This window comes from Miniopterus natalensis, chromosome 10 (genome assembly GCF_054644295.1).
Source record: "Miniopterus natalensis isolate mMinNat1 chromosome 10, mMinNat1.hap1, whole genome shotgun sequence".
NCBI lineage: Eukaryota > Metazoa > Chordata > Mammalia > Chiroptera > Miniopteridae > Miniopterus > Miniopterus natalensis.
The window spans coordinates 44,478,580-44,500,132 of NC_142090.1; the positions used below are offsets into that span (position 1 = coordinate 44,478,580).

At 40.8% G+C, this 21,553-nt stretch overlaps 2 protein-coding genes across 8 annotated transcripts in view; one reads left to right on the top strand and one right to left on the bottom strand.

Moving 5' to 3' along the window:
* The window catches only part of SRPK2 (SRSF protein kinase 2), a 226,076-nt gene extending 209,055 nt beyond the window's left edge, over positions 1-17,021 (top strand). For 3 of the 4 annotated variants that reach the window (XM_087821102.1, XM_087821103.1, XM_016219555.2), the window contains 3 exons: positions 3,921-3,990; positions 4,581-4,673; positions 13,645-17,021. In XM_087821102.1, the coding sequence (XP_087677228.1) occupies positions 3,921-3,990; positions 4,581-4,673; positions 13,645-13,829 (348 nt within the window). In that variant the 3' untranslated portion in view covers positions 13,830-17,021. Of the gene's footprint in view, positions 1-3,920; positions 3,991-4,580; positions 4,674-5,042; positions 5,136-13,644 lie in introns of all 4 variants that reach the window. The other variant, XM_087821104.1, reaches the window with a different exon arrangement.
* Positions 17,022-17,766: 745 nt separating this feature from the next.
* KMT2E (lysine methyltransferase 2E (inactive)) overlaps positions 17,767-21,553 on the bottom strand; it is an 83,707-nt gene continuing 79,920 nt past the window's right edge. For all 4 annotated transcript variants that reach the window (XM_016219554.2, XM_016219552.2, XM_016219550.2 and 1 more), the window contains 4 exons: positions 21,252-21,340; positions 21,017-21,142; positions 20,760-20,857; positions 17,767-20,021 (listed from right to left, as the gene is read on the bottom strand). In XM_016219554.2, coding sequence (XP_016075040.1) covers positions 18,519-20,021; positions 20,760-20,857; positions 21,017-21,142; positions 21,252-21,340 — 1,816 coding nt within the window. In that variant the 3' untranslated portion in view covers positions 17,767-18,518. The remainder of the gene's footprint in view (positions 20,022-20,759; positions 20,858-21,016; positions 21,143-21,251; positions 21,341-21,553) is intronic.

A 21,553-nucleotide genomic window follows, 5' to 3' on the forward strand; every position in this document is an offset into this window, starting at 1 on the left:
ACACGGTGATGTTTTCCTCAGGGCCTCAGGATGCCTCTGCTTCCACCCACATGTCCTATCTGTTTCCACTGCCAGTTTTGTGCATCACAAGTTTAGTTATGTCTAAACCCTTCCCAGGCCCCACCAGTGCATCTTTTTCTCACTTACTCCTTACGTGTGAGTTGATAAACATGAATGGTCCTTCATCGTGAGCCAGTGTCATTTTCTTTTTTGGCCAGTTCAGCACCTTCCTCTTCGTAGGCTATACTTTGTAGTCCTGTGTTGGAAAGGGTGTGTGTGTGTGTTGATTGGGGTGGTGTTTCATGCTTTCCTTATCTTACATTTCCCCCCCCAAATTCTCCTCTGATATTTAAATGCAAGGGCATGTGTGTAAAGGTAGGCACTTTTCTCATGACACAAAAATTCTGAACAGTTAAATTTACTGTTATTCAAAGATTAATGTAACAATTGAGTGTGTTAGATTGTTTGTCCTCTGATCCTACAGTAAAAGTATTGTTAATAGTGCTAAAATGATATGAAAAAAGTAGATATTTCAGGTTAGCATGATCTGAGGCAATAGATATGGTCAAACAGAACTGAAACACTGTCCCTTTCTGTCCCCATGTTGCTCTGATGGATAATTCCAGATAACTTTAAAAATCAAGTTTTTCAGTAAGTATCAAAAACCTAAGGTCTTGCTGTAACTGGGTATGGAAAAGAATGGTTAAAAGAATTGATGGAAATTTGGTAGTTCCTTTGAAGTTAGAGACTGCTGTGGAGAGGAATTAGATGTCTCTGTGTGACTCCAAAGGGCACCTGGGCCAGAGCTGGAGGCTGCGGGAAGCTGTGGTTGGGTCAGTAGAAAGGGAGCACTTGGAACATTTGGAGCTGTGGGGGAGAATGTTCCATTTCAGAATGTGGTGAGGTCAAGCCTTACTTGTCCCCAGCAACACAGAAGGGGCCAAGTTAGGGCTGCCCTGAATTAGACTCTGAGAGCTTTTTCAACTCTGATATCCTGTGCTTCTAATTTTGGGTGTTAAATTTTAGTAATATAACCAGAAAAATAGGACAAGATCACAGATGTAGTGAATAACGGTGGTGGTGTCAGCACAGTTAGATAAGAATCTGTCCCTCTACACGATCTTCTTGTGTGCTGACTCCTGCTGTTGCTGCCAATAGTGGCATAACCCTTAGTAACCCCTAAGGAAAAACATTCATTTAGTCTCCTTCCAGCAACTCTCCTCCCCCACCCCACCCCACCTTTCCACAAAATTAAACATAAGCTCCCTCAGTATTTCTAGGGCTATTTATGAGGATTTTAAAAATTTTGTCAAAAGGGTGATATTTCTGGGAGGGTCAAGCCTTCATTCTCCACCCCTACCCCTTATCCCTGAAGGTCCCTTTTGTTCTAACTAAAGCTGCTAAAGATGAGGCAGTGTTTCCACATCCCTACCCTTTTTTTTTTGAGTTTAAAAATCAGTGTATTAAATTCATAATTCCAAGCTATACTAAAAGCTCCAGATTGTTCTTGGAGGTGAAGCCCAGAGTCCTCTGAGTGTTGTAAGTGGCACCAAGCCTTACAGAGACTGCAAATGGTGATGGCGCTCCTGTGGTGGGGGCACCCATGCCTGCTAATGTGTGCCTTTGGTGTTGTCAGAGCAGAGCTCTTACCCGGAAAAGGACAACACAGTGAGGCACAGTAGCTGGGATATATCAGGTGTTGAATCTCTTTTCCTTTTCTTGAGCTTTGGGGCCTTTCCAGGTATAAGTGTATATGACCTGATAATTCTGTGTGGGTTGAGGCTTTAGCTCCTCTGCATGTGTGTCAGAGTCCCTGAATAGGTACCTTTTTATGGACTCCATGATGAGCTTGAGTCCGTGCTATAGAAACAGGAAAGCCCATCTGATAGATTTCATCAAACTTTTTTAGCACTGGTCACATTGCGGAACTAACAGGTGTCCTTATGTATTCAGAATGGGGCACATTGGCATGAGAGGGCATTTCAGGAAAGAGATATCCCCAGAATCTGAGAACAGAGGTTGGTCCAAGGGAAGGCCCTCTGAGGGCATTAGGCCAAGTACGGGGAGAAGAATCCAAAGTTCCCAGTTATTGAAAATAAATAGTAATTATGAAGGTTACAGTGGAAGGAAGTTGATGAGCTGAAGGTGGTAGTCTTTCCTGGTTTCATAGCTGCCCACGGAAAGGGAAGTTGCAAAGTATAGCGGCCGATATTTTCATGGCCGTGTGTGTGCCCTGTTGTGTGTGTCCTATTTGTCAGGAAAATCTTGCCACTCTTCCTTTTCTCTTTTAAACCATTCCATTGATAGGCCCCTTTGACTTAAGGGTTTCCTTGGAAATATGTGGGTGCTGATCAAAACAGTCATTTTTCAAAGAACACTCAGCTGGCATATCTTAGTGTTAGGCTGTACGAACTATATACAGCTAGACTGAAATATTTTTGAAAGTTAATTAGAAGAGTGAGTGAGGACCCAAGGGAGGGTAAAGAGCAGCCAGCACTCTGAGCTTCCATCGTGCAGCTTCTTGGGTCTTTCCCCATTAGGGTTTCACCTTTCCCTCTTGGCCTTTAAGGTATTGAATTGATTGTGTCCTAGGAGAGGAAGCCTCTCATTCCTCGAGGAAGGCCATTCAGCATGAAATCCAGTTGTTCCTCTTGGACTTGTAGCCAATGTGAGGTTTTGTGCTCAGACCTGGATTTGCCCAGTGTCTTTATTGTTTATTGGGTGGAGAGGAGAGAGGCCCCATTCTCAGGCACTGCAGCGCTGGGGCAACACCTTACTCTGTGCTGAGGCTTGACATGTCCAGGTTACGCTCAAACCCAGGTCTGGTTCAGGCAGGAACCCCAAGTTCATGAAGTAGTGGTCTTGGGCTGAGTGAGCCAACCTGCGATTTGTTTAGAGTGCTAGGAGAGGTGCCCCCGTCTCAGGCAGAGGAGTCTCCCTGTGCGCCTTCCCTGCAGTGTGTGGTCATTAACAGAAGATGGCTCAGTGCAGTGGCAGCTCATCAAGGGCCAGAGTGGGGAGAACAGCGCCTTGAGAGGGTGGGAGCAGTGCCGTAGGCATAGATCTACAGGCATCAATAAGCACTTTTCAGAGCAGCACAATCTAATACAGAATAGAAGTTAGTATGGTGAAGACCAAAAATGGGATTTAGCTTATTCTGTTTTGTTTTTAAAGCATGATATTTGATCAGCAGAGCAATAGTAGTTGCAGTCTTTATATATTGCTACCAAATTAAACTCATAGCCCTGAGGTTTTGTGTGTTTGTGCGAACAAGGGAAGCAGACTACGTGGTGGAAATGGGAACAAGTGCTTCCCTGCCCCCCATTGGGGTGCTGGGCAGAGACAGTGGTCACCCAGGCAGCCAGCTCTCCTTGCCCTCCTTGGGAGAGGCTACACAGTGATTGGGTTCCTCCTGGCCCTGGGGGACAGAGCAAGAGGGGCTTCTTAGGCTCTAGGTGTTCCTTTGGTTGTGTCAGAAATGAATGGTAATGAGATGTTGAAAATAGCCCCCTTGGTTACTAAGACATGAAAGGTCTTTGCTTTAAGAAACCACAGCATCCGCTATCCAGGGGCCAGGCTAGCCTGCTGGTTGAGGGCAGGCTCTGGAATCAGACACACCTGGGGCCTGGATTGAGCCAGGCCTCCGCACAGCTGCTTGCGGATACACAGACATGTCTGTTTGCTTCTTGTGAAATGAGAGTGCAGAGCCCTTTCATCTTCCACTAGAGGAGATGTAAAACTATTTCTGGAGCTCTTTTGAACTTTTTGGAAGGGAGAAAAAATTTGGTGTTGAGACCTTTTAGGAGGCTCTTTGGTTTGATTCATATCCTTATAAAATGTAAATCTTGTACAAGGAGGAAAACTTGGTGACTTGGGGCCAGTCTCTGAAGTACTTAAGTCTGTCATGTGTTGTGTCCTAGGCATTTGAGCTGGCGACAGGAGACTATTTGTTTGAACCGCATTCTGGAGAGGACTATTCCAGAGATGAAGGTGAGTATTGCTGCCTGCTGGGCACCTTAGTCTGGGGCTCCCTGGGGTCCCAAAATTCTGGAGAATGGTGTATTTTTGTACTGAAATAGAGCTATGTATTGGTTTTCAAACAACAAATTTAGATGCTTTTTTTTTGAGCCTCATGGAAAGGGTGGCACCGGAGATCCCTCCCTCCTGCTGCCCACAGGCCCCAAGCCCAGCTGGCCAGGAGAGGATAAGTGATACAGACCTGAGGCCTCTTGTGGTCCTTTTGTCCACTGAGCTGCTGCTCATTTTTCTCTCCTTTTTGGGAGCTGAGTTGAAAACCAGGGCATTCTGACTTGAAATCCATCTGTAAACCTGGTCATCTCCATGTTAATTTGCTTGCGATGCTGGGGTGGCCTGGGATGAGCTGGCATCAGTCACCGTTAATGCTCCAGATGGTACTTGATGCCTGCCAGTCTCAGAAGCCTCTGCATGGATGTGCTGCAAACATTGTTGATTTGAATCTATTTCTGAGTTTTTACTAATTTCAATTTTTCCCCTCTTCTTTTATCCCCTCCTTCCCTTTGCCCCTCCCATTCCCATATCCTTTTTTCTCTCCTCCATAGACCATATAGCCCACATCATAGAGCTGCTAGGCAGTATCCCAAGGCACTTTGCTCTATCTGGAAAATACTCTCGGGAATTCTTCAATCGCAGAGGTAGTACCTCTTCTTTTTGAAAAGCGCCTCGATGCAGACAGAAACGAAATAGTAGCTACTGGTTGCAGCATAATGGTGACAAAGGCATTTCTCCTAAATTTAAAAAGCAACCCCGCAGAATTCCGGTGCTGATTTAAAAGTTGAGAGGGAAGACTGCATGTGGCCCAGTGCTGCGGTCACCCTGTGCATCAGCTCCTCCGAGGTGCCCTGGACCTCCGGTGCCTGTGTCCGGCCACCGGCAGAGCTGGTGCTTCTGATTATCCAGGGTGCACTCTGTTTCTGTCTGCGCAGGTGGTGGCAGTACTGCATGCAGCGTACTGATTAAACTGTCGTGTGTTTCTGTTTTGCTGGCAATGTTTCCCAATGCAGATCACATAGCATTGATCATTGAACTGCTGGGGAAAGTCCCTCGAAAATACGCTATGTTGGGGAAATATTCCAAGGAGTTTTTCACCAGAAAAGGTAACGAACGGTACTTATGCAGCACTAATTTCAGCATAATCCTCTCCAAAAAGGAGAAATTATGCTTTTGCATTTGGGCAGTGGAGAAAAATCTGGACTTTTACAACTGGGGAATTCTGCCGAAGAAAGCTCCCAAGAAATAAACATGAGTGAACCATCTGATACCTGTGGAATAAGAATTTGTAAGAGAACCTTCCTAAAATCCTTTTTCTCCTCCACACCTCTTCTCTCCTACTCTAAGTACCAATCTTCATATTAAAGCATTTATAAAAAGGAGTTAATAGAATTTTAGAAACCAGCTAAACTTACTTTTATATTTTCCATGTTGTTCATGGAACCAGAGAGTTTCTGCATTGGAGCAGCGCAGCCTAGAGACTAGACTTAATCAACATCCATGGGCATCCTCTTTAATCTGTCTGAGCTATTTATGTAGTGGGTGTGGGGCTGTGAAATTCAGTGAGCCTCACATTCTGCCAAGTGAGATCCTGTTCTCCCATTGTAATACCTCACACTGTATTATAAGTGATTTTATTTTAATATTGTTGTTCATGTTGATCTTCCCTTGTCATGACCTTGAACAGCTGTTTCTTCACCCTGTGTAGTCCCCTTAGTGATCAATTTTAAAAAGCATCCAAAAACCCCAGGGGATTTATTTTTAAAGACCTCTTCCCCCGTACCATATTCTTTTGTGTGAGTATAGTTGGCCCTCTTAATTCATGTTTTTTCAGCGTAATATTTTGTTGTTGAAACACTGTTAAAGAACTTTTAAAATTGGTGTGGTCAGGACATGAAGTTTATAGAAATTCCCGAAAGTCCCAGATATTCTTTCTTCCCTGCATTAACCAGACTTAGAGCACCAACTTGACTTTTTATTTTCTTGTGAAGTAAGGGATTCTTGTAGAGTAGTAATCCTTTATTATACACTTGGGTGATGTTCAGCTCACCAGTCCTTATTTTATCCTGTAGGTTTTATTTCCCTGTTAAATATACAAGGGACCCGAGAACTAACCATGCAAAGATGGTGTTTATCTGCTCCACTCCTCTGAGCACATTGACCACAACTCTGAGTTTTCCTGGGACAGTCCAGTGGGCAGCCTGTGATATATGTAACTAGATGCAGTTGTTTTCTTAGCACCTTTTTAAGGCTTATCAGAGGAAAAAAAATTGTTAGGGAGAACTGTTCTTCAGACAACTGGTATTAATTTTGGTTCTGAGAATCTGGTCTGCAAGTCTGGGTCACAGGAGCAAGATAGAAAGTTCCCTTCCATACATGCAGACTCACACAGGCCCACGTTATAGGTAGGAGCCTCTCAAGGAGCCTGAGGTCACCTCTGCTGTGGGTAGCAGCTGCCTTGAGGTGCTCCTGCTTGGTAGGCTTCGCTGAGGGCCTGAACAGCACTTGCTGAACTCCAGCCCAGAGCACCTGTGGGCCTGTAGCCTCTCCTCACCCCATTTGGCAGGGCTATCTTCAAAGGGCAGGTTGATGAGTGATGCATAGTGAGCTGATGTCGAATGGTGGTTGGTTTCAGCTCAGAGCTCCCTGTCCTGTGGCCCTTCATGCTGGAAGCTGGCTTCAGGTTGGCCTTTCCACCAGCATCCTTGCACCTGGGACAGCTCATGGTCTGTGCCCTTCCCTGACAAATGTAAAGTCCTTACACAGAACTTTGCTGTTCTGTTGTCACATCAGATGCTTTAGGACTTGCATGCACAGTTCTTTTTGGGTCGCTTGTTTAAAGGCGACCTGCAGAGTTGAAATGCACTTAGCATTCTTGGTAGAGATAGACAGAAACATTTTGGTTGGGTGTTACTGTGTTAACTAGAGCCTTTTTAAAAAAAACTTCCCCTGCCCCCTCCCCTCCCCTCCCCTCCCCTCCCCTCCCCTCCCCTCCCCTCCCCTCCCCTCCCCTCCCCTCCCCTCCCCTCCCCTCCCCTCCCCTCCCCTCCCCTCCGGCCATCACCACACTGTTGTCTTTGTCCATCGGTTATGCATATATGTTCTTTGGCTAATCTCTTCACCTTCTTTCATCCAGTCTCCCTCCCCGCTCCCCCGTCAGCTGTCAGTCTGTTCCATGTACTTCCTTTGGATGTAAGGGAGAATTTATGACTAGGCAAGAAATCCCCTAAAATGACTGGAAATTGAGACTTAAATTAAGTTCTTTCCTGATTATTGTTTATTTGTAATAACTGTGAAAATTAGAAGGGATTTAAGGTTTTTACAAGTGTTACAGAATGATAATATGATGAATGAGGGCCTGTCATGATATGGATTTCAGGATGAAATGCTTGATATGTTGCATGAAAGGTGTTAGGGCATGCCTTCCTAAGCAGCGGGTATGAAGTACACGTTTTGGAAAAAATGAGAACTTAAGTGTATTGGTTTAAATTTTTTTTCTAAAATATCTTTGTGTCAAAACCAATAACAAGAAAATCAGAATTTAAAACCATTAATGTGCTTATGTCACATTGGAAAGCAGCCAGTGTTCTAGAGGGAATGAACAGCAGGTTTTCCTGCTCGTGAAGTGGACTTCACCCCACCGAGAGGCTAGGGAGCAAGAGTCAGGTCTGCGCGTTAAAGCCAAAAATCAAATGCAGCTACATGACATCTTCTCACTTATCATTCATACTCTATCCTGTAGGTACCTGATGCCCAGATGGGCTGCTGGGAAGGGTCAGCTTCAGACTGATCTTAGCATGAACTTGACTCTGGGGAAATAACTAGACCATTTTTCTTGTACTAGCGAGTCTTGAAACTTTTAAACTACTTTATAGTTTCTTCTTTTTTTAATCCTCACCCAAGGATATGTTGTTATATGATTTTAGAGAGAGAGAGAAACATTGATCAGTTGCCTTCTGTACACTCCCTGAATGGGAATTGAACCCGCAACCTTTTTTTTTTTTTAAATATTTTATTGATTTTAGAGAAAGGAGAGGGAGAGAGAGAGAGAGCTAGAATCATCAATGACGAGAAAGTCATTGATCGGCTGCCTCCTGCACGTCCCCTACTGGGGATCAAGTGCGCAACCTGGCATGTGCCCTGACCAGGAATCAAACCATGACCTCCTGGATCATAGGTTGATGATCCTCTGCTGAGCCACGCTGGCTGGGCGAACCCACAACCTTTTGATGTATGGAATGATACTTCAACTGAGCTACCCAACCAGGGCCAGTTTCTTCTTAAACATTAATTCTAAGTTATAAAAAGTCTGATTTTTCTTCTCACTGGCAAGCTCTTCTCTCGGTAGCAGAGCTCTGTGAGAGCAGGGCTTTGTCTGTCTGGCTTACTGCTCGATCCCCAGAACCTGGATTAGGCAGTGCCAGGTGAAGAGTAATTTAAGTCAGTATGTTATTTTTTTAAATCCTCACCCAAGGATATTTTTCCATTGCTTTTAGTTAGAGTGGAAGGGAGGGAGGGAGGGAGAGAGAGGGGTAGAAAGAAAGAAACATCGATGTGAGAGAGACACATTAATTAGTTGCCTCCCATGTGTACCCTGACCAGCACCACCCTGGGGAACAAACCTGCAACCCAGGCATGTGCCTTTGGGAGTCAAATCTGCAACCCTCTGGTGCACGGGTCAACGCTCCAACCACTGAGCCACACCAGCCAGGACTAAGTCAGTATTTAGTTATAAAGTTTAAAAAATTAACCTGTATCCAGTCTTTGTTTTGGATGGAAGCTTGTGTGAACTAGAAGCTCGGTGACAGTATGTTCCACTTTGCCTGGGACAGTCTTAGTGACACCCCACCTGTTGTCCTGGCATAATTACTAGTAGCACCCTCTTTCCCTCTCACTTAGGTCCCCATTTGGAGGCTGCATGATAAAGCCTCCCCCGCCCCAGCTAGAGCCGTTGTGGAGGACAGAGGATGTGACAGTGATGATGCTGTGCCCTGGAGACAAACTGTAGTGACACAGAACTCCGGGTAAAGGAAAATAACAAACCACAGCCACAGCTGAGCATAGGTTTGAGTTACTATTTTAATCATTTAATTTTGAAATTGAGCATATGATGCAAAAAAGAAACTGTTGCTATAATAGGTTCAAGTAAATTGTATTATACTTCATCCCATTTATTCCTCATTTATTGTGATTTACTAATTAGTGAAATGCTTATTTTTACTATGTGCATTAACACACATTGGAATACTTTTGAAGTTATTTTATTGTATACGTTGTACCAGCTTTTTATAACTAGCTTTATTGAGATACAATCTATGTATTGTACAATTCACCCTTTAAAGTGTACAATTCAGTGGTTTTTAGTATAGTCACAGAGTTGTACAGCTGCCACCACTGTCTAATTTCAGAACATTTTCATCATCTCAGAAAGACAACCTGTGCCCATTCACACTCACTTGGTCTTCTCCCCCTTAGCACCAGCAACCACTAATCTGCTTTCCTTTTTGAGTTTGTGTTCTGGACATTCCACATAAATGGAATCGCCCAGTATGTGGGCTTTCGTGTGGCTTCTTTCATGGACTGCCTGTGGCTCACTTCTTGTATGTGTGGATGCGCCGTGTTTGGTTTCTCCATCCGTTGATGGACGCTCGGGTTGGTTCACTTTTTGGCTGTTACGAATGTTTCTATGAACATTAATGCACAGGTGTTTGTATGGACATAGGAATGCGCGTATGTGATAGTTGAAATACAGAGGTTTTCCTTTTCATGAAGTCCAGTTTTCTGCTTTTTCTTTTGTTACTTGTGCTTTTGATTCCACATCTAAGAACCTGCCTACTTCAGGGACACAAGGATTTAATGTTTTCTCCTGAAAATTTTGTTTAGGTCTTACACTTAGGTGTGTGATCCATTTTGTTAATTTGTGTGAGAGGGAGAGGGTTTAACAGACTTTGAACTCAGGTGTCTCACCTGCAGGCACTTTGTAGGAATATTTCAGATTTCTTGTGCTTCGTGTCTTTCTCTGGACTAATGAAGCACTCGATAGGCTTCCTTTCTGTGTGCTGTTGAAATATAGTGCATTTCATGTATGTCCTTTTTTCCTGGTCACCAGTATTCACTGAAATACAGGACCAGGACTTGCCTTCATAGTTTCATTGTGTGGTGCAAAACCTCCTGTATTTGTATGTTTAATTCTGGAATAATATTCTTTTATGGACAGAATAATATATTTCACTTAATAATTAAGAGATATATAATGGAAGTACTTAACTTTTTTCCTTAAAAAGTAATCTAACAACCTGGGACTGGCAGATACAGTCGCAGTCCCAAAGCCTTTACTCCACAGAAGGAGCTCTCCCAAGGGCTTGTTGCCCGTCTTTTTTCTGTGGCCCTGTCAAGCTGATTCTCCCCCAGAGTGGCCGGCAGGCCTGGGCTGCTGAGTGTAGCACTGGCGGCAGGGCACCCATCTAGTAAGTAGCTTCACTGGTCTCTTGTTTGCACGCTTATGTGTGAGAGCTGATGCTGAGGAAGGGAGAAAGGCTGGGCATGGTTTAAAAAGCGAAGACTGTCACAGTGTAAGTGCCTAGTTATTTGCAAAATATGTTTTAGCAAAACATGATATATTTTCCTAAGAGAAAAACTTTTCAAGGCAAAAAATTCTTTTAACTTGTGAGGGGAGCCACTTCTCTTATTTTACTTTTTATAATAAGTGCTGGTAGTGCAGGTGGCTGTTTCTTGTGTGTTATATGGAGGGCTGTATCTGGTATATGGACTCGAGTCCCTGACTCCTCAGATGAGCCTGTACTTGGCATTTCTACTAGCAGTAGATATACAAGTTTGGGAGCTTAGGATTTGTTTTTAAGTAACCTTTATCAACTAGTTATAAGACAGCATTTCTTATCATTGAGTTAAATGTAAGAATGTGGACATATAGTCATAGGGTTTTTGCATCATGTATTTTTCCCACCTATCTACATAATCCACATTTTCTGTTTAGAGGCAATTCTGTATTCTGTTTTATTGCAATGTTATTATTATTCAATACTTGTTGGTGTTTAGGATTATTTTGCATATTGTCCTGTTATAGATAGCATGTTTACAAATACAGTTTTTTGTGTGCGATTTACTTGGTTAAAGTATGTTAGATATTATAGGCTGTTTGGGAATATTTTTACCAGTTTATAGTGATGCTAGTTAGGGCTGAATAAATAGTTTTTTATAGTCTTTCAGCACTGAATTGTTTTCATCACTGTTATGCACACTTTAAGTCAAATTTGGGGTAAACCCTATCTTCGAAGGTTGCACATACTTGCATGCCTCTTGATGGATTTTAGAATAAAAACTGGCATCCTCAAGGCTCTATGTCTTTGTTGTTCTGGGCAGATAGTGCTGCTTGGTAGTAGCATTCATTCCCAAACCTGGAAGATATTTATTCCAAGTCAGAATAGATAAATGGAAATAGAGCTCTCTCCCCTTCCCAGAGAGCTTGTTTTAGCATGTTACGTGTGAGCTTTTTGAGTGCTTTCCCTTGCTTGGGTGAGATCAACAGCCATTATAAATTCAGTAGCGCTGCATTGTAGAAAATACAGAAAGAGAAACAACCTTATAATGAAGCTGGTGTGGGGGGGGCACCCGCTTTGTATCCTTATGGGCACTTTGAAGATCACTCTTGTGGTCATATGTAGAACATAGTTTTCACATCTGTTCTTTTGCTACCAAATATTTACCATATAATTACCCCATGTTATTAAGTAGTATTAAATATTCATCAAATGGGTGTACCATGGTGTGATTGGTTTGTTTTTAACTGCCATTCTCATATTACTGAGCATTTGAAATATTGCAGTATAAATAATTTTGCAGTGAGCCTTTCTGAGGATGGGAGTATGTTCCAGGGTTTATTTCCTTAGGCTGGATTCCTAAAACTGGAATTTCTGGGTTAAAGGGGATGTTCGGTGATTGTTCAGACTCTGTTCTCATGAACACTTTGTTTTCTTCTACAGTTTAAGGAAGGCAGGTCCTTAGCCTCCCCTAAGATGGCAGGTCCTCTTCCCTTGTAAAAATAAACCTGACCTGCAGCGGGAAGCCATGCTTAACTCCATCTGCAGTCCTCACACTGGTGCCAGAGCTTAGTTTTTACACCAACCTCTTTAAAAAGAAATAGTCTGTAAAGATTTTTTAATTCACAGTTCTGTGCACATCATGATTACAATTCTGTAGATATAGCAGTTTGTAAGAATGTACATTGAAAGCATATAGGCCAAAAGAAAAAGTCCCTGTGGGGTGGGATTACAGGTCATTTTTCCTTTTGTGTTAGTAATTTTCTGTGATGTTCTTTTATTTTCTTTATGATTAAGGAAAGAGGAAGAGTATGTTTCTAAATTGAGTTGAATAAGTGGGTGGAACAGATGAAGCCTCCTAAGAAGACCTGTAAGCACAGAACTGGTGTCTATTAATGCATATCATGAGAAAATTCACCGTGTTGGTTAAACCGTGATAAGCAAAAGGGGAGAAATTGGCCTTGCATGAGGTGTGCCCATTGGGCGCTTGCAAGCCTCCTCTCCAAGCCAGATGCAGGACTCTGGCTTGCTCTGGGTCTGAGAGGGTGTGAGGGATGGAGTGCAGCTTCTCTGTGGGAGCTGCACCCATGACACTGAGGGGCACCCATGGAGGCCTCTCCAAGGGCAAGGGTGGGGTGTCCTGTGAAAATTTCTAACAGGTAGAGAAAACAAGTTATTCATAATGGAAGTTATCCTAGGGCAGTTTGGCTTAAGAATAACTTATTATTAAAAAGGCTTTTATAGTTATAGACCATTTACTAGCTTGTTAGTCATTCTGTTGTGTCAGTCAGGGCTACTTGTATCTATACTGCAGCCAGCGCAGTTTAGAGTAACTTCAAGGTTTATAAATTGATGCCTTGATATCTTAGATTTTACAACAAATATATAGAAATGAATGGTATTTGATTCAGGTTGGCATCTAGAGCTGCGTGCTGTCTAGTATAGTAGCACTAGCTACTTGTGGCTATTTACATTTAAATGAATTAAAACTTTAATTCCTTAGCCACATTTCAAGTACTTAGAAACCGCATACAGCTAGCATCTACCCTATTGGGCAGTATAGATGAAGTGTATCTCCACCATCAGGAAGTTCTCTCCAATAGCGCTGTTCGAGAGGAAAAGATTCCTTTTTCTTTGTGTGGTAACATGCAAAATAGTGGTCCAAGGAGTTTAAATAGTGTGTATTTTAAAGCTTTTTCTAAGCAAATTTGCAAGTTGCAAAAAAATACCAAGTTGGAGTGGGAGTGCTTCCATTAATTCTGCAAATTAAAACGTCCTGGGTGCACTCAGCAGGTTCTCCTTATTTAAAGAAACCTAGAATTGATGTGCGTGAACTAGTCCCCGTTAAATTAATGCTTGTTTGTATTTGCCAAGCTTACTTGAAATATGACACACTCACGTATACGTTTAATTATTCTTGAAGAGAAAAGCTGGCCTTCTTTGTTGTTGCATAGTGTTGAGCAGGTAAGTACCTGCTTCGTTGAAAAGAACCTGCCTGGACCAACAATGGGAAATGCAAATTTGGAGCTTTCTTGACAGTGCCTGTTTTTCCCTGTAGGAGAACTGCGGCACATCACCAAGCTGAAGCCCTGGAGTCTCTTTGATGTACTTGTGGAAAAGTATGGGTGGCCCCATGAAGATGCTGCACAGTTTACAGATTTCCTGATTCCGATGTTAGAAATGGTTCCAGAAAAACGAGCCTCAGCTGGCGAATGCCTTCGGCATCCTTGGTTGAATTCTTAGCAGATTCTACAAATATAGCATTCTGAGCTAGCAAATGTTTTCCAGTACATTGGACCTAAACGGTGACTCGCATTCTTTTAACAGGATTACAAGTGAGCTGGCTTCATCCTCAGACCTTTATTTTGCTTTGAGGTACTGTTGTTTGACATTTTGCTTTTGTGCACTGTGATCCTGGGGAAGGGTAGTCTTTTGTCTTCAGCTTAGTAGTTTACTGACACACTTTCTTCTGGAAACAATAACATGTCTCTAAGCATTGTTTCTTGTGTTGTGTGACATTCAAATGTCAGTTTTTTTGAACGAAAAATACTTTCCCCCTTGTGTTTTGGCAGGTTTTGTAACTATTTATGAAGAAATATTTTAGCCGAATACTATATAATTTACAATCTTAAGAAATTATCAAGTTGGAACCAAGAAATAGCAAGGAAATGTACAATTTTATCTTCTGGCAAAGGGACATCATTCCTGTATTATAGTGTATGTAAATGCACCCTGTAAATGTTAATTTCCATTAAATATAGGATGGGAACTCCAATTTCAGAAAAGCTACCAAGTCTTGAGTGCTTTGTAGCCTAAGTTGCATGTAGTGGACTTAGCTCCAGGGAGTTGTACAAACTTCATTCTATAATAATAATACTTCTTCTTTGGAACTTAAACAAAGTGGCTCTGGGTTATGTCATTCCCAATATGGCACTTAGAGAAAGAAAAACATACTTCCCATTCTAAAGTACATATTATAGTTTAGCATTCCCCTTCCTATTTTTGTGTATTTTAAAAGTACTTTTAAGGAAAAACAGCAGTTTCCCTTTAAAAATGTGATGGCCCTGTACCATGTGGTGTTGCCTCCTCCAAACACTGTAAGTTAAAGTCTACACAGATTAAACTGGACAAGAGAAAGATATTCAGTGTGTGAAATGAAAAAATATATTTTTGGAAAATCTTGCTTGTGTTTGTCTAGAACCAAGGTACGGTATATACAGTTTGCAGTGCAATGGACAGTATACTAACAACTCAGAGGTAACAGTGATCGTGTTCATTCCATGGGCATTTTTATGTGACTACAACAAATTTTACTAGCTTTTTTATTGTTTTTCTGTGCATTGAAGTTGAGAAAATGATTTTCCCTTTGCAGGTTGCACACAATTTTGTTTATGCATTTCCTTAAAATTGTAGAATCCAGGACACAAACCATAGTAGGCAATACAATTTTAGAATGTAATATATAGAGGATATTTAGCCTCTTTTAGAAGTCATTGGATTGAATGCCAGGTGTTTTTTTTTTTTTAATTTTACATTAAGGTGCCTCCTTTTCCTTGACTTTGTCTATTAACATTCATCCGTATGCCTTTGCAATAACTAGATTGTGAAAAGAGAACAAGTGTTGTAACAATAACCCATTGTTTGAGGTGCTTGCAGTTGTTTTAAAAATTAAAGTGTTTTTGGGGTTTTTTTTCCAGACATTGCCTTGATCATTGGCCTATATTTGAATCAATAGAATCAACAAACATTTGCTATCCTTTGAGTGTAGTATCCAAAACTCAAGGGAATGTCATCATTCCTGTTGCAGGAAATGTAGTTCTTCCATAACATGAATTAAGGCTTTATACAAGGAAATCATTCATTGTTTTGTAAGGGTATAGAATATGGATTTAGAGAAGATGCTATAGTATAGATTTAATACGTAGAATTTCAGTGATCCTTTTTCATTTATGTTTTATGGAAAACATTACCTATACTTTGAGCATTGCAGATTTTTTTCAACAGTATTCACTATGAGGGAACAATACACATAATCCTGTTTGGCATGAGCATTATATTACATATCACTGTGAGGTGGAACATACCATTCATTTATGAAATGTGCTTCTGAGTTTTTCTGATGAGGCTATCGGTTACCATGTAGGTTCTATGACAGATGGTGGCTATAGACCAGTGATGCTATCCATCATTTCTGTAGGAGCCATAAGAATTTTTACCAGGGCTATAGCACACTTGAATGAAATTTATCTAATGCAGTTTTGGTTGTTAGAAAATTAACTAGATTATGAATTTTTAAGGATTTGTTCCTTATGATAAAATAGCCTAATTAGTTTATAATGTAAAAAAGAATTTTCTTGCCCTGGCAGCTTAGTTGGTTGGAGCATCATGCCATACACCAAAAGGTTGCGGGTTCGATTCCTGGTCAGGACACTTACTTAGGTTGTGGGTGCAATCCCCGGTCGGGTGCACACGGGAGGTAACCGATAGATGTTTCTCTCTTTCTCAAATCAAGTAGAAACATATCCTTAGGTGAGGATTTAAAAAACAATTGTTCTGTAAGGAATATACATTTGTATTAGGTACAGTGTGGTTTTTAGCAGATCCTTGGTGGCATATAAGCTAAAGAACTGCTGGTTATGCAAAACACTACAGCCAGCTCAATGATTTTAGTTGAATGTTCTATCTTTTTCTCTAGTCCATGTAAAGTCTTCATGGAAAAATGACAAGCAGTGGATCACGTATGTGATTATAGCAGATTCAGAAGCTGGCTGTCTGGAAATTAGAACTTCCCAAAGGCAGAGAAAAGGTCGATATAAGAGCTTCAAAACATACATTTTTTAAGGTGAAAACTAATTTACTAACTTTGCTTCTTCCTATACCTGCATCATATATAACTAGTTAACATAACTACTGTTTCTACTGGTTTCTGCTGGGGTAGAGAGCTCAGTTTTTATCTACAGTTGAAATTAATTCTTAAATTCCACTTTTTTCTTCCATTAGTTTTTTTAACTGAACGAAATTTTGGTAAAGGACAGTATTTGAGAGTGTATGTATTCTTCATTATGGAGTCAAATAATTATATAAGATTCTGCAGTTAAAAGAAATGATTCTGTATGCATTATTTATTTAGTAGGCAATCTATGAGGAATTAAAAATCCTTTGAAGAGATGAATATTGGTATTTCACTATGCTTAGTTAACTTTGTGTTCTAGTGTTTGAAACTATCCGGATGGATAATGTAAAGCCATTTCTTCTTGGACAACTATTTCTTTTGGTAAAGTAGAATTTTGTTCATAAAGGCAAGGATGGTAAAGTTGACCTAAGTTCTTTTAAAACTTGAAGCTGATTAGGATTGATCTCTAAACGCAGCTGTGTTAATGTACTATTATTAGCTAATTTTCAAAAGGAAATGGAAATTAAAAGTGTAAAACATGACTTACAGTACTGCCAAATCTTAGTCATTTTAGTCTGTTTATGTTTTTCTCGAATACACAGAATTTTATACTGTGCCAAATTATGTTAATGATGGAAAAGTGTTGACAAATAGTGTCATTACTATTGGTTGTACTTAATTAATCCTCCTGAGAAGTAGAGGACAAAAGTATAAGAATTTTTTATTTTTCCAAAATAACTAGCATTTTATATTTCAGCAGTAAAGTGTTTACTCATGAGGCCATTTTCATTTCACTTGAGAGATCTAAGAATATGCCTTTTTCCTTTAGTTGTGTACACCCAAAACAAATTTTTAAAATTCCATAGCGAGACAGTAAATGTTAATTTAAGGTTTTCAAACAATTTTGATTAATCAACAGGACATTTTAGTCTTGTTTTAAAATGTACAAATTAGATGTTCCTGTGTGTTTAGACAAATACTCCACATTGTCAAATAGTTGTAAATTACAATCTGTAACTGTGCAATGGGTTTAGTCTGTGTGAGGTCAGATATAAGTAGTGTACAGAGCATTTATATAACCAAGTTTCCTATGGCTCCTGCTCCTGAACAGTAACAAGCAGAGCATTACAGGAACACTCACTGTGTCTTGATGGTTGCGACAGTCCACCTGAGGTAGTAATTGCTAAAGAAAATGGGAGGCTCCTTATATAAACTATATTAAAAAAAAAATTCTTTTTAAAAGCACTTGCTTAAACAGACCCCAATCTCAGAAGTTGTACAGGACAATTTGGTAAAATGGACATAATTGTGATTTATTAACATGAATTAAAATGCCCAACCAGTGCTTCAATGTGACAGTATATTTAAAATAAAAAAGAAATTAAAGGCCATATACTGTACTACTTTCACAAAGATCACACAGTTTTGCAAAGACTTGTAATATGTACAATGCTATATATCAAATGAGAAAAGCTGTAAGCAATTTTATATGCAAAAGAAATGCAGTATTTACAGTTTGTCAGGAGACATTAAAAATCATCTATACATTAAATTACATTTTGCTTGCAAATAACCAATGAAACAAAATGAGCCATGTCCACACCAAACTATAAAAATCTGTATTGCATTTTTTTATATCTAAGATGCACTCACAGAACTGCTGACAGGAAAAAAATGAAAATCCTCATAGTGCCATTGCTTAGCTCTGTACTTAATGCATATGTATAAAATAATACAGAAAACATTCACTAAATGAATTTAACTGCAACAATAAAATTTAAAGATCATGTAGCATCAGTTCTACTGCCAGAAAACAGCTGGAATGTTCACTTACAAATAAAGATACCTAATACTGGCTTAATAGCACATTTTTAAAAAGCAAAAATGGGAACGATACAATGAAAGAGCACTGGTTTTTTTGTTTGTTTTTCTTTAATACAAAGTTTCATGTACAAGCTTTAAAAAGTACCTTAATAGGTACATATGAAATATACAGTTTATCTTACAGAACATTTTAAAAAATGTTTTGGGAGTCCATTTTAATGCCACCCTGAACCATGGTAATTGTTCTGAAATGTTGGTGGCACCTGTGCTCTGTGAATTGGAATCTGTCCAGGCACTGGAGATGCCTGCTGAGGTCCTTGAACCCCATGTGGCAGAGCCACAGAGCCAGGATGAGGACAGAACCCTGAAGCAGGTGTTGGAATACTGTTTGGTCCTTGGGGCTGGAGATGAGGACCTGCGACTGGTAATGGACAATGTGGCCCTGTTCCAGAAGGCTGGTGTTGGGCTCCCGGTCCCAGAGTGGTGTGATGTGTAGCTTGCGAGGGATACGGTGGTACAGCTGGATGAGCACTTGAAGGAAAAAGTGGAGGTCCTTGATGAGGTGGATGGTGTAAGGCTTGAGCTGATGTGGTGTGATGCCCAGAAGCCAAAGCACTGGAAGGTGGAGGTGGTGGTGGTGGTGGGGGTGCTGAATTTACAACATGCTGGTGTTGTGCTTGTAGACTTTGTAGTCCTGTAGAAGGATGGGGTGGTGGATGGTGATGAGGGGCAGGACCAGGAGGTGGAGGGGGTGGTGGCAAATGGTGTCCAGCTGTTTGAGCATGAATATGCGACCCAGGGGTGACAGCGTGAACAGGCCCTACTACATGTGCCACAGAGTGCTGCTGATGGGAACTCGGCTGTTGTACAAGGTGTGGTCCTGGAGCAGGTGGTGGTGGAGGAGGGGGTGGAACGACAGTAGCAGAAGTTGGATGGTGAATAGTAGGGTTCTGAGAAGGCAAAAAATGCCCTGGAGTAACGTGGTGTCCTGGAACTGTTTGTTGGCTTGTGGCGCCAGGAAGTGCTTGATTTGGTCCTGATGTAAACACAGTTTGTTGGGAAAGACTACCTTTAAGCTGATTATAATTTTGAAAGTTTGCAGAGGGCTGCTGGTTTTGATAATAAGATGAAGAAGGAGGCGGAGGTGGTGGAGGGGGTGGTGCTGCGCTGTTCAGACTTTGTTGGTTAAACTGACTGTATGTTGCTGAAGATTGTCCTGAGGGTGTCTGTGTAAATAACGTTCCAGAAGTTGCCTGCTGAGTATTGGCCTGAAGATTCTGTGCTGCTGGATAAAAGTTTCTCTGAGGCTCTCGCTGAGGTGTTCCAACTTGAGGTGACTGTGAATGGTGAGGCCTGTAAGGAGATCCTAGCTGCTGTGAAGGAGGCTTTGGTGAAAGATAACCATGCTGGACAGGCGTGTGAGGCGTCGATGACTTTGGAGGATTTTCTATGTGAGGTGATGGAGGACAGTGCAACTTCACTGGTGCAGAAGGCAGCTTTTGTGGAAGTTGCTCAGACGAATTACGAACGAGTGGCTGAGGAGGATTCTTTGAAAGTGCTTGGGTGTTATTTAATAGCTGTTTTTGTTGGAGTTCTGTTTTCAGGTGAACACCATTCTCAGCTTCTGACACAATACTTGTTGCTTCCCACTGGGAATCTGGTTTTGTGAGTATTTTCCCATGTGGCTGAACAGGAATTACAGGTCCTGGTGAACTAGGCTATGAAAAGAAAAATCATATAAACTATAAATTTAAGAAACATTTTATATATTTATATTGAGGCTTGTTATATTGTATTTAATGTTATTTAAATATTAATTTTAAAAAGGGGTAGGGAATAAGATTGGTTTGAGGAGTCAATTATAGAGGCATGGTGGTTCAAGGAATTCTGATAATAACCTTAAACTGAATTCCCTGAATTTTTATTGAAGACAAGTTAAGGAAATAATGATCTTTAATCTGCTTTTCCCCCCCTCCTAAGCAATGAAACCTGTTTTTGATCCCTACTCTGAAAGAACTCTAATAACCCTAAACACTTAGCAAGTTTCAATTCCATGACTGCAATCTCTACATCCAACCTAATGATAAATTGGTTTGGGTAAACAAAGTTGCTTCCTCAAAACTGCTCTGGTTGTAACACCTCTTACATTACTCATATAAATGATCCAAGTACACAACACTACAATATATATGATGTTCTTTAAGGACAAAGAAAAAGGAAGTCAATCTTAGATTCCTTATCTTTAGTTTCCAAAGTTACTGCCACATTAGATGATCAGAATTAGGGGTGGAATGCTTGGAAAAAATGTAAGCTGAGCTATTGAAGTGCATTTAGCGCATAAGAAAGGTTGGTCAAAGTGTCCAGAAATCACAAACTGGTATTTGATGCAGAAAAGTCTGTGTCCACATTACCATCCACTTCTCTGAATGACCATGTTCAAAGATCAATGTTATTACCTTGCTCATTTTTGAAGGGCTTTTACAAGCATTTTGAGAAGTATCTGGGGATGGACATTCATTTGTAGTCATGGGTTCTAGATTTTCAGGATCAGGATCTGTAAAGCAGAAGAAACATATAGTAAGTGCAAAATTCCATGATATATATTGCCTTTTACTAACACTACAAAGCAATGCACACTCTACTATTCAAGCTTTTTATAAAGGCTCTCTCCTTTCTCATTCAAAAAGGTATGACAGGTCATCTGCTTACTGACCTTCCATAAGTTCACTGAATGAAGGGACTGGGCCCTTGGGTTGCAACTGGGGAATGTGATTTGAATGAGATGAAGGTGAAGACTGAACATGACTCGGTGAACATGGGACACATGGTGATTCTCCCCCTAGAGATGAAGCAGAAGCAGACCCAAAGAGAACATTAGAACTGCAAAGAACAAGGGTGCAGAGTGATTAGCTGACTCCACTTTTTGGTAAAGGAACAAGTTCACTTACCAATATCTTTATCTTTTCGGTGATCGCTGAGAAGTAAAGCTCTCTGGTAACTCCTTTCTCTCACCTGTTCCACTGAAGTTGAGGCAGTCCTTTCAAATAAAATCATATCATCAATTCAAAGAAGCTACTGCTAGCCAGATTATTCTTTGTCCTTTGATGGTCAAAACATGCCCTCTCAGAGCAAGACTTTGTTTTTTTGGGAAACCATTTTGGTATTAAGGTTTGAAAACAGGTTTTTGTTTTGTTTTTTTCCTTTTCCTTACAGCTTTCAAAACAAATTTTATTCTCATTTATTTAAAGTA